This window comes from Scleropages formosus, chromosome 11, assembly GCF_900964775.1.
Source record: "Scleropages formosus chromosome 11, fSclFor1.1, whole genome shotgun sequence".
In the NCBI taxonomy this organism is placed as follows: domain Eukaryota; kingdom Metazoa; phylum Chordata; class Actinopteri; order Osteoglossiformes; family Osteoglossidae; genus Scleropages; species Scleropages formosus.
Genome location: NC_041816.1, coordinates 5367413 through 5379247, shown reverse-complemented (window position 1 = coordinate 5379247; position 11835 = coordinate 5367413). Strand labels below are relative to the sequence as shown.

At 44.5% G+C, this 11835-nt stretch overlaps 1 protein-coding gene across 1 annotated transcript; it reads left to right on the top strand.

Annotated features, from left to right (window-relative positions):
- The first annotated feature begins 6296 nt into the window (after positions 1 to 6296).
- clec3a (C-type lectin domain family 3, member A) lies at positions 6297 to 10680 on the top strand. The gene is made up of 3 exons (XM_018752546.2): positions 6297 to 6411; positions 6538 to 6621; positions 10283 to 10680. Exons 1-3 carry the CDS (start codon positions 6297 to 6299, stop codon positions 10678 to 10680), a joined length of 597 nt encoding a protein of 198 aa, XP_018608062.1.
- Positions 10681 to 11835: the final 1155 nt, after the last annotated feature.

Sequence of the window (11835 nt, the reverse complement as noted above, 5' to 3'; positions counted from 1 at the left end):
GGTAGTTCGGTCCAAACCTGGTTTTCATGAGCCACTCCATGACTCTCCTGGCGCTCCTGTTCCTTCGTCAAAAGCAACTGGGTGCAGCCTGTGTGCCATATTCCAGTGCCGCTGTCTGCCTATCAAAAAACATGTAGCGACAACATCGTCATGAACGGAAACACTGCAGATCTGGTTTATTTGTACTTGTTTTACTAGCGTCACTCCTGCTTTGTTCTTTCCTAAGCCTTTAATTCACTCACAATATTTAGAGCAGTGTTTTTTGTCGCCCTACTAGTGCCTGTGTGTCATGGTAACGTAACGTAAAACCACGTAAAACGTAAGCAGGGGCCAGAAATGGAGACATCGTAAATCAGGAGAAGTTTCTGGAAGCTAGTAGCTTTAGCCCAAAGGGTATTTGGCTGTACTTAAAATCCCGGCATTTCTCAGCTTTTACTCCAAAGGACACCAGTTTGCATATGAACTAATAGGACAAAGAGGTAAGACGATCTGAATAATAGCACGGGATGAATGTTAGCCTTATCTATAAAAGCCTTCTTGTTTTATCCAAACAGTTTAAGAAATATAGCATAAATAAAAAGAAAAAAAGTCTGGATCATAAGGATGTAAGGATTTTGTCCTAAAAAGGACAAAAACATATCTTTAATTTTCCCGATACAACAAAAAATTGCTAAACCCATGTAACTGCTGTATATGCATGATAACTGATAACTCCTGTTTTTATCAGATGAACCCTCTCAGTCCACCGTTCTTTCACTGTAAGGGAATCGGTACTACGGTAATGAACGGACACGGACATTCTTCGTCTCCGTTTAAACAATATAGTAATAGTTTTCGGTATATTCAGAGTATGGCCTCATATTCAGGTTTCATAACCTCGTGGATGACCAAATATTACACCTTTTAAAAGTCGATTAAACATTGTAATTTTGTCTACCGTTCAGAATTTAAATAGTTTTGTACCTTTCCACTTTCACAGAAAATTAAATTAACATTTGCACATCCTGAGAACTCTATTACTGTCTGCAACAGACAAGAAATTTATTTTTCTGGCCAATTTAACGAGATGTCTGAACTGATATGAGGTAGAGAAACACATTTGGGACTCTTCTTGTAATAAATGAACGCAAGCTTCCTTTTCCAGCGAAGTATGTCATACATCTATATTTCAGCATTCATGAGATGTCAGATTTTTCTCTTTGAATTTAGAGAGTATGGCTCAGTAACCTGCTGTCATTTGGGCCTCTTCTAAACACGGTATTGTAGTGTTTGGAAGTAGCCTTGGTACGACGGACCATGTGTAGCATTGCAACAAGCATTCTTTTGAGAGATACGCCTTAAATTTATTTACGTTGCCAAATGACTCCCGTTTCCCTTCGCCGGAGACTCAGATCTGAAACACGGCACGTGTACGGGGTGCATCTTGGCAGCCAGCATGGGAAGCAAACCAGTGTTCCCTGTTAGGACCCCCTGTGTCTTGACTAACCTGCAGTGTACAGTGTCTGTGTGTTCACCATGATAGGTAGCTTCTCAGTTTTGCCTTAAAAAAGCTGAAAATAAATGGCGTAGGCTTACTTGTTAGCTCGAGCCTGTTTCTAAACCTGTATGGAAATATTGTTTGACTGTGTTAGCTGTTATTAGTGCATATGTTATGTTGTGCATACGCAGCCACTTCTGTTTACATGAATAAAATTATGAGTATAGCAACTGGGCCTGCGTGTTCTTCGTAATGAGGGCATTATTCTTTCTCTCACCTCTCTGATTGCCGTTCTTGAAAGTGCGGCACGCTGTTTTTGCCTCATTTCTCACATTGAAATAAGTCCGATGTCCAAAGGACGATGCCCTGGGAATATTACATTTGTTTGCTTGAGTACATTATACGCCGATCAGCCAAAACATTAAGACCCCCTGCCTAAGATTGCATAGGTTCCCCTGTCGAGGCATGGACTCCGCAAGACCTCTGAAGGTGTCCCGTGGTATCTGGCACCAAGACATTAGCAGCAGATCCTTTAAGTTCTGCAAATTTCAAGATGGGGCCTCTATGGATCGGACTTGTTTTTCAAACACATCTCACAGATGCTCGATCGGACTGAGTTCTGGGGAATTCGGAGGCCAAGTCAACACCTTGAACTCTTTGTCATGTTCATCAAACTATTCCTGAACAATTTTTGCAGCGTGTCAGGGCTACTGCCATCAGGGAATACTGTTGCCATGAAGGGGTGTCCTTGGTCTGCGACAACCTTTAGGTAGGTGGTACGTGTCAAAGTAACATCCACAGGAAAGCCAGGACCCACGGTTTCCCAGCAGAACATTACTCAGAGCATTACACTGCCTCCACCGGCTTGCCTTCTTCCCATAGTGCACCCTGCTGCCATCTCTTCCCCAGGTAAATGATGCACATGCAACCGGCCGTCCACACGATCTAAAAGAAAACGTGATTCGTCAGACCAGGCCACCTTCTTCCATTGCTCCACGGTCCGGTTCTGGCGCTCACGTGCCCATTGTAGGTGCTTTCGGCAGTGAACGGGGGTCAGCGTGGGCATTCTGAGTGGTCTGCGACTACGCGGCAAGCTGCGATGCGCTGTGTGTTTCCGCACCTTCCTGTCATGGCCAGCATTAAGGTTTTCAGCAATTTGTGTGGGATCGGACCAGACGTTCTAGCCTTCGCTCCCTATGCACATCGATGAGCCTTGGTCACCCATGACCCTGTTGCCGGTTCACAAGTTGTCCTTCCTTGGACCACTTTTGGTAGATACTAACCACTGCATACCGGAAACACCCCGCAAGACCTGCCGTTTTGGAGATGCTCTGACCCAGTTGTCTAGCCATCACAATCTGGCCTTCATTAAAGTCGCTCAGATCCTTATGCTTGCCCATTTTTCCTGCTTCCAACACATTAAATTCAAGACCTGACTGTTCACTTGCTGCCTAATATATCCCACCCCTTGACAAGTGCCATTGTAACGAGATAATCAATGTTATTCACTTCACCTCTCAGTAGTTTTAATGTTTTGCTTGATCAGTGTATATGTATTTAAATTGTACAGCTTCGTAAAACATGAAATAATGATACAATCCTGTTATACACTGACATATAATTAGAAATAACAAATGTATTTGTGCCTTATGGTACAAATGTGAAGAAAGTCAGCCAGGATGAGACACGCTGCTCACTATTAAACCAAAGCTCCAAAAATGAAGCAAAATATTATCACTATCCCATGTTCAATTTCACCAATGCTTTTCAATGAAAGTTTCACTCTATGTGTGAAAAATAACTACATTATCCCCAAGAAACAGCCAAAAAGATAAGACTGATGAGTAGAGAGCAAAATGGTCATCAAGTCCATAAAAGAAATGCTCACTTTCCTTAGTTAGGCACAGCATGGTAGGTTCATTAACTTTATTACCATGGTTTCTTCTAATTATCCACAAGTTCCAATATAAACAGAATGGAGGGGGGGCTTTAGAATCCCTTCGCCGTCAAGCTATCAGAAACAGATCGTATCACAGTAGCACAAATGCGGTGTATGCACTGTATGCTCAGAGAGAACCGTGTCCCATACAACAGAAAACCACCACGGCTTATGAAAACGTACCCTTTTTTTCCACACAACAGGTTTGTTATTCACTATTTATGCCCCGTTATGCAGTCCTTTTACTTGCATAACTGTTGTTTTATTTGCTATCTCTGATTTTGCCATGCACATGGACACTAAGCTTTGTCCATAATAAACATGTTTATTTCTTACTTCTTGAGTCTCAGTTTATCACAACCTTCACACACACACACACACACACACACAATGACTACAACCACTTGGCCCAAGCAGGGGTCTCAGCGAACCGGAGCCTAACCCAGCAACACAGGGCACAAGGCTGGAGGGGGGAGGGGGCCACACCCCGGATGGTACACCAGTCCACTGCAAGGCACCCCAAGTAGGACTCACATCCCAGACCCACCACAAAGCAGGCCCCAGCCAAACCCGCTGCACCACCATGCCACCACGCCCCCACTATCACAACCCTCACTTAAGGTAAATCTAATATTACAAAGCAGTACAGTACAGTGCTAATCCTACCTACAGTGATTGACCAATTGATACAACATGGTAAATTTTATGGTATCAGTTGAGAGGAAGTCCCAAGGGTATTACAGCCTGAGTGGGGATCACATAGTACACAGCACCTCTAGCAGAATAAACTCCGCTTATTTTGCAGTGTGAAAGATGTCATAAATGTGTGTGAACCAATTTATGAGAATGTCTCCATTTATGTTACACCCTGCGCTGGACAAGTAGTTATCGATAATGAATGAATGAATGAATGAATGAGAACATAGTAGAAAAACTGGGAATAATTTTCATTGCAAATATTACAAAATATGTTTTTATTAGGCGGGTCTGGGGTTCGAGTCCTGCTTGGGGTGCCTTGTGATGGACTGGTGTCCCATCCTGGGTGTGTCCCCTTCCCCTCCAGCCTTTCACCCTGCGTTGCCAGGTTAAGCTCTGGTTTGCAGCGACCCCACTGTGTGTGTGTGTGTGTGTGTATTATCATGGTCACATGTAATATGTTTTATTGTGGTAACTAGAGTTACGTGGCATAGTTCTTGTCCAGGAACTGAAAAAGAGCAATTTGCCCAACAGGGTGATTTTATACAACAAACTAACGCTCTTACATGAGGATTAGCTGAAGTTTAATATCATTGACTCAGTGTCATTAACCGCTTCTGCTGGTGAGGGTCTTGCCAGTCCCACCGTGAGGGATTACATTTTCTTTTATTCGCTCCTCTGGCTCTCCAAGGTGATCTACAATGTGGAGTTTGTGCACTAAGCTACTTACACCGATTTACCCATTTAGACAGCTGGGTCATTTTGACTATGTCAGAGCAGTGGAGCTCAATGCCAGCGGTCCACGAGAGCGCCCCCCTCTGACCGAAGCAGGGGTGATTCCGTGCTCTGGGCTACGTCTGGCACATCTCCTTTTGCTCCGAGTGCTATAAATAGCAAAGCTGGACCCGCTTTGTCCTCGACAAGCTCCCGTTTCACAGCTCTAACAGCACAGCTGGACCCCTGTGGGCCTTTCTAATATTTCTGTTACACAGCAATCCCAGGTAAACGGGGTATGTCGGCATACTGCCTGCTCCCCGCGGTTTCGGTTCAGGTGCGATCCGGCAGAACAGAAGAAGAGGCCGATTCAGCGCAGCGGCCTACTGCTGTCGTTTGCTCCCTCGTATTTCTCCGTTGATCTCCAGCTGTTTCACGACACTTGGCTCAGTTAGAAGAAGGATTTTGCTGTTGCAGATACGCTCATTCATTTCTTATTGGGAGCCATAGCTGGTGGAGTGTGTTTCGTATGGAACAGAAGGCAGAGTGTTAGGAGCGTATGTGATCCCAGGGCTTCCGTAATGTGGTTGTCGAGAAGAGCTCCCGTCCGATGAAGAGGGTGTAAACCCCTAAACTGGGGGTTTCGTACATGGAAGTACAAAGAAGGGAGTGCAATCGTTTAAGTCCATTTGGACTGTTCATACTTAAAATTACTTTTGGATAGAAGAACTCGACATCCAAACCAAATACTTCATATTCCATCTTAGTTTATAAACTATCCACCGCGTGGTCTTTTGGTCATTTTGAACGGTGTCCACCTCAAGGTCAAACATCTGCACGCCTTTCTACAAACGAGCCTATCCTGTTACAAGTCCTGCTTAAAGTAATCACAAGCATCTTTATATCTCCGTTGTACAGAAATACATATTTCAGATCATAATGACAGCCTAGAGTGTTTTATTGCATAGATTAGAAGTTCTGTGCATTTAATTTTCAAGTAAGTATGAAAGGCTTCATTATTCCAAGGCAGAATAACTGAAGCAGAATAGAATAATGCTAAATTCAGACTTCTATAAAAATCTCCATACAATAGGGGCAGGACGGTTGAAATTTATGTTGTATTTTGTGCACTGAAGAAATGTGCTGCTGATCATTTATATACTGGCGACGCACTTGAAGAAGTGAATGCTGGGTGCTGTAATGAATGGGAAACTTTCTAAACGAGCCGCTCTCAGACCCAGGTAAATATTTGTCAGTGGGTAGAGACAGGGGACCTTCTGTCATCACTTCTCCTTGGGAATTAGAATTTAAAAAAAAAAAAAAAACCATGCATGCACAGTAAAGACCGATGAGATCCAGCCAGAGCAAACAGTGGACCCATATTTAGCTGGACGTCCAGGCTGTGTGTGAGGTGTTTTCCAGCAGTGTGAGTGTGCGGCTGTGAGGCTGTCTGTCCTGTTCGCTACAGCCATGGGACGCCCTGCCCTCCTGCTCCTCCTGGTCCTCGGCTGCTCCCTGCTCCTGCCGCAGCTCGGATCGGGCCTGTCCCCACGCAGTCGGAAGGCAGCACCCGCCAGACAGAGAGGTAACCCAATCCCTGGCGTGTGCGGGTTCGTACGCTCTTTTCTTGAGCTTATGTGTTTTTTTTTTTTTTTTTTTAACGCCGATTTGCCTGTTTTGTCCATCTTCGTGCTCAACCGAGATGCAGCAGCAGACGAGGACGACGTCAAGTCTCAAATCGGCAAGCTGTGGCAGGAGGTGAACTCCCTGAAGGAAATGTTGGCGCTGCAGACAGGTGAGCGGGGGTGATGTGGAGAGAAGCAGCTGGTAGAGGACACAAAAAGACAGCAACGGAGCATCGTTAGAGTTTCCAAGTACATGTAGGACCGCCGACTGCAAACACGCGTGACTGAAGTAGGACTTCTCCAGATTTCTTTGGAAGGCTGCCGATGGGTGGGAGATGGGGAGATAAAACCACCATCCGTCATGCCAAACATTTTATGGGCCGACGTGTCTGAAGATGTGAAGGAGCCGCAATAAAAAGCCTTGAGCCGTGAAGCCGTGGGCAGTAAGTAGCATCGAGGTTAGGATCTGCGGATGAAGGTTCTAATCCTACCCTCCCGCCGCAGCACCCTCGAGCAAGGCGTTTACCCTGAGTTGACACAGTAAAAATCACCCCGCTGAATAAATGGATAAATAATTATGTTACTCTGTGGAAAAGCATCAGCTAAATGAACTACAGAAAACATCATTTTTGTTGTTGTATATTTCACAGCAAAGTCTGTGTAACCATTCATCCATTATCATTATCCATTATCATTCATGCATGTAAAATGTAAAGTGTGAAAGAAAAGGTGGCTGATGAAAAGGCCCAAGCGCTACGCTGCAGCCTGAACTACCAACTTATACGTGATGACGGTGATGCTCGTCTATCAAGAGTCAGGTTGTGTTTCTTAACTGTTATTTTGTGAGGGATCGTGGTCGTTGTAGGTAGCCCTGCTGGTCAGCCTGGCGCTGCTCTCTGAGCACGGCAAACTCGTACCTCCGAGCTCTGTTTTGCCTTGGCAACGAAGAGTTGCAGATACAATGCGATGAGAAAGCCTGAGGCCAAGCGATAGCCTTTTCATGTGGGAATTAAAGGCCGCTCACACAAACATACAATGTTGAATCATGGTGTGCGAATTTATTACGTCCTCGGGGCGGAGGAGAGCTGAGAGTGATGTGTGTGCGTCTGCACTCGAGTGCAGCAAACAGCCAAGGAAATTTTTTCTTCCAGCAGCCCATATCGTGCCCAGTGATGCATGCTGGATATAGCCATTAATATAATGTGTCTGTCGGAGCTCATCACTGCTGTACTGAGGGGGCCCAGTGGTGCCTGAGAATGGTGATCTGGAGGGGATGATGTGTTACGGTGGCACACTGTGTGTGTGTGTGTGTGTGTGTGTGCGCGCGGCAAAAGCGACTCCATCTGCAAATGGGGTTGCACCGGTACGGACGGGCGATGAGGCGCTGAAAGAAAATCTGTGCAGCCAGCAGAGGTCAGCAGCAGTTCTGCCAGGAACCCAGCAGGGTGGTATCCAGCCTATCGAGAAACAAAACACACACTTTCCAAACACATCATCGTGAGGGCACGGGCAATGCGCATGTTGTCAGAAATTTTAATTTATTTTTGAGTTGTGGAATACAGATTTGAATGCAGTAGGTAGCGCTGATGCTTCACGGGTCCAAGGCAGAGGGTTTGTTGTAGGTTCGAACTGAGCTCAGTCTGTGTGGATTTTGCACGTTCTCCTCGTGCTCTGTCTGATTCCCCTCCTACAGTCCAAATATGCGTTCCAGGTGAACTGGAGACTCTAAATTTCTCGTTGTGTGTGTGTTTGACTGCCACGGGATGGACTGGTGCTCTGTAGAGGGTGTATCATGTCCTATACTTCTGGCATAGGCTCTAGACCACTGCAACCCTGGACTAGGAGTCATTGAGGAAATGGATAATGGATGAATGGAAAATAGACTTGTGGATTGTGAAATGCAGAACAGAAATTATTTTTTCTGTAGTTTGGTTTGGTTTGGAACCCTTTGGTTGTACCTTGCAGTCGTACACGTTAACAGTCTTTGGTTCGCGGGTCATAGCAGCCTGTCACAGCAAAACTGACCACACAAGACATCCTCAAATGGGAATATAAAGGGGTCATAAAGCAAAGGTGGGATCTTTTCAATATAGAGGGAATTCAAAAGGCTTTATGACATATTTAAGGTGTCAGAATAAAGCAATTGTGAAGGGATTAGCTGTGTAGGGGTGGTTAAAAAACCTCCATCAGACATCTTTGTTTAAAACAAACGACATGCTAAAATTAATTCTTTCTTCATCACTGTACACACACACACACACACACTGACTGAAACCACTTGTCCCAAGTGGAGTTGCGGCGAGCCGGAGCCTAACCCAGCAACACAGGGCATAAGGGTGGGGGGACACGCCCAGGATGGGACATCAGTCTGCTGCAAGGTACCCCAAGCGGGACTCGAACCCCAGACCCACCGGAGAGCAGGCACAGGCCAAACCCACTGTGCCACACTGCACCCCCCTCATCACTGTATAACAAAGCAATTTTTTGGCATATTTTGTGCATAAAGACACCACACAGCACCTTGCACAGAATATACTGTATGTAAACAAGCCTGAGTACATGTAACAAATGGTTTCTACTGCAGGAGCCAAAGGATATTTCATGACTTGGTTTACAGGATCATACAGTCTGCTTCTGTCTAAGGCTCTGCTTTCTGAATGGGCTTATATATTGCTGTGGAAACTTGGTGGAGGACACATGAACACTGCAAAAAAGGCTTTGCTTGTCTGAAGCCCAAATAAATGTTTGAGGAAGTAATAAAGGTCTTACTGGTTGGTTAATTGCCTTCATGGAAAAAAACTATTTTTTGGTGAATGAAAGATTTATGTTATATTAAATGAAAATTCTTTACATTATTACAGAATACACAAATATAACATTTTGCTCTGAATTAATTTAATTTCTCTATAATCTACTATTCTATTTGGTCATCGTTAGTTCTACATTAGGGGCGCGTTGGCGCAGCGGTTTTGGCCGGGGTCTGCTCTCCGGTGGGCCTAGGGTTCGCGTCCCGCTTGGGGTACCCTGTAATGGACTGGTGTCTCATCCTGGGTGTGTCCCCTCCTCCTGCAGCCTTGCACCCTGTGTTGCTGGGTTAGGCTCTGGTTTGCTGTGACCCCACTCGGGACAAGCAGTTTCAGACTGTGTGTGTGTAGTTATACATTTTATGTTCAGTGTCCCCAGTTATTGGATGTGAGTTTAAAATTAGCATTTTGTTATAATTTCATGTAATTATCATAAATACTGTTATTCTTTATTATTAGAAACTGATTAATGGCTTGGATGCTGCAGAATATCATAGTAGGTTAGGAAGAGACTACAGGCTTATAATTGATAGGTCGCTAATTAAAAATCCCAGTGGCAGCCATCCTTTTGAAATCTTTAGAAATACCAAAAAAAAAGTTCAATTTCGGCAGTTGGGGGAAATTAAAATGGTGAAGTGATCGCAAGCAAACTCTTTACAACCTGGTCTAACGTGCTCTATTGATTAAACAAATACTGACTATTGTTTTTACTTAACTAAATGTCATTCCTGATGTTTACTGTGTAATGAACTGTTAAATGGTTGCATTCATAGCTATATTATAATTAACTGGTCAGAAACAAAAAATTACAAAAAAAAAAATTACTAAAATATTTTAAATATTTATTTAACTTAAAACTGGGTAACCCAGGGAATTTAAAACCTGATTCTGCTATTAGTATTCGTTATTATGAGTATATCGGTTGTCATTAGGACTCCAAGCAAATGTTAAATCAAATGGAAAAAAAAAATGAGAGAGATTTACAGGGTCATACAGAACATAATAAAGCCAAAGGTGTGTCTTTCAGTGTGCCTCCGAGGCACCAAGGCCCACCGGAAGTGCTACCTGACCATAGAGGAACCAAAACACTACCATGAGGCCAACGAGGACTGCATCGCGCAAGGGGGCACACTGGCTATCCCCCGTGACCAGAATGAGAACAACGACCTGCGGGACTATGCCAAGCGCAGCTCCCCAGCCACCAAGGACTTCTGGATTGGCGTGACGGACATTGTGAAGGAAGGCCAATATGTGGATGTCAACAGTGTGCCCGTCACCTACTTCAACTGGGACCAGGCTCAGAGGCAGCCCACGGGGAGCAAGCGCGAGAGCTGCGTGGCCCTATCCGTGGCCTCGCAGGGCAAGTGGCACGACGACGTCTGCCGCAGGCTCAAAAAGTACATTTGTGAATACCTCATACCCTAACCACTGCACAGGGAGGGGAGGGGAGGGGAGGGAGGGGAGGGTTGGGATACCAGTTCTGACATTTTTTTCCCCAGTGTCCACCATCAGTCAGATAGAAACAAGTACACACACTCCAGCGTTCTGAGTCTCACTGCTCATTTGACAATATTCTCTGCCGTGCTTCCTCTCACTTTATTTGTATGTAAACTCTCAGTATTGAAAATGGAAAAAAAGAACGGAACCGCCTGTGTTTTGACACTATAAAAAATTAAATGTTTCTTAAATGTTGTCAGTTATGAATCCTTCTTCTAATCTTTCTTTGCACGTAGTATCCAGATGAAGCATTGGCCTGTTTCTCCCGGGGCAAAACATATGAAAAGCTGCACACAAGGCTGAGAACGGGATCCTGTGAAGGACTGCTATGCAGCATGTAGAGAAAGTGTGCCATCCAAATTGTGAACTTTAAGGCCACATCCAAAAATCATAACTGCTGGATTTATAACGGCATTGCTTTGATCAAAATTTAAGGCCAACCTCAATTACACACTGAAAAATAGTAGCGCTGAAGCATTCCCTACGAGTGGCACAATGGTACAGTGGGTAGTGCCGCCACAGTTATTTGGGTGCAGGTTCAAATGAAACTCGGTCTACCGGGAGTTTAAGCGTTCTCGTCATGCCTGCATGGCCTTCCTCTGGGTGATCTGGTTTCCGCCCACAGTCTAAAGACATGCCTTTCACCTGAACCTGTGTGGGTGACTACCCTGGGAGATGGACTGTAATAATTCTGGGATGGGCTCCGAACCACTATGACCCTGACAAGAACAAGTGCGTAAGGAAAGTGAGTGAGTGAAGCATTTCCTAAACACAGATAATATTCTTTGGTATTTTTGGAACCAACTGTAACTATCTGAAACTGAACAAAGTGTTTTCATATTGTTGTAACTTTAATATACTGCTAGAGACCCAGTTTCCTGGAACTTAAATAGAAAGACCAAAACTTTTTCAGGACTTAACAGGAGTTGCTTCAAAGCAGTTATTTCACTTTTATTTAAATAAAACTGCAGTGTTACACTATTTCAGCGCTCTTAATGTTTGCTTACGTCATGCAGTTTTGCTGTACGCACGCAGGTCAGGTAATCACGTAGGGGAAATTACGTCTGGATTAGAAGGTAATCT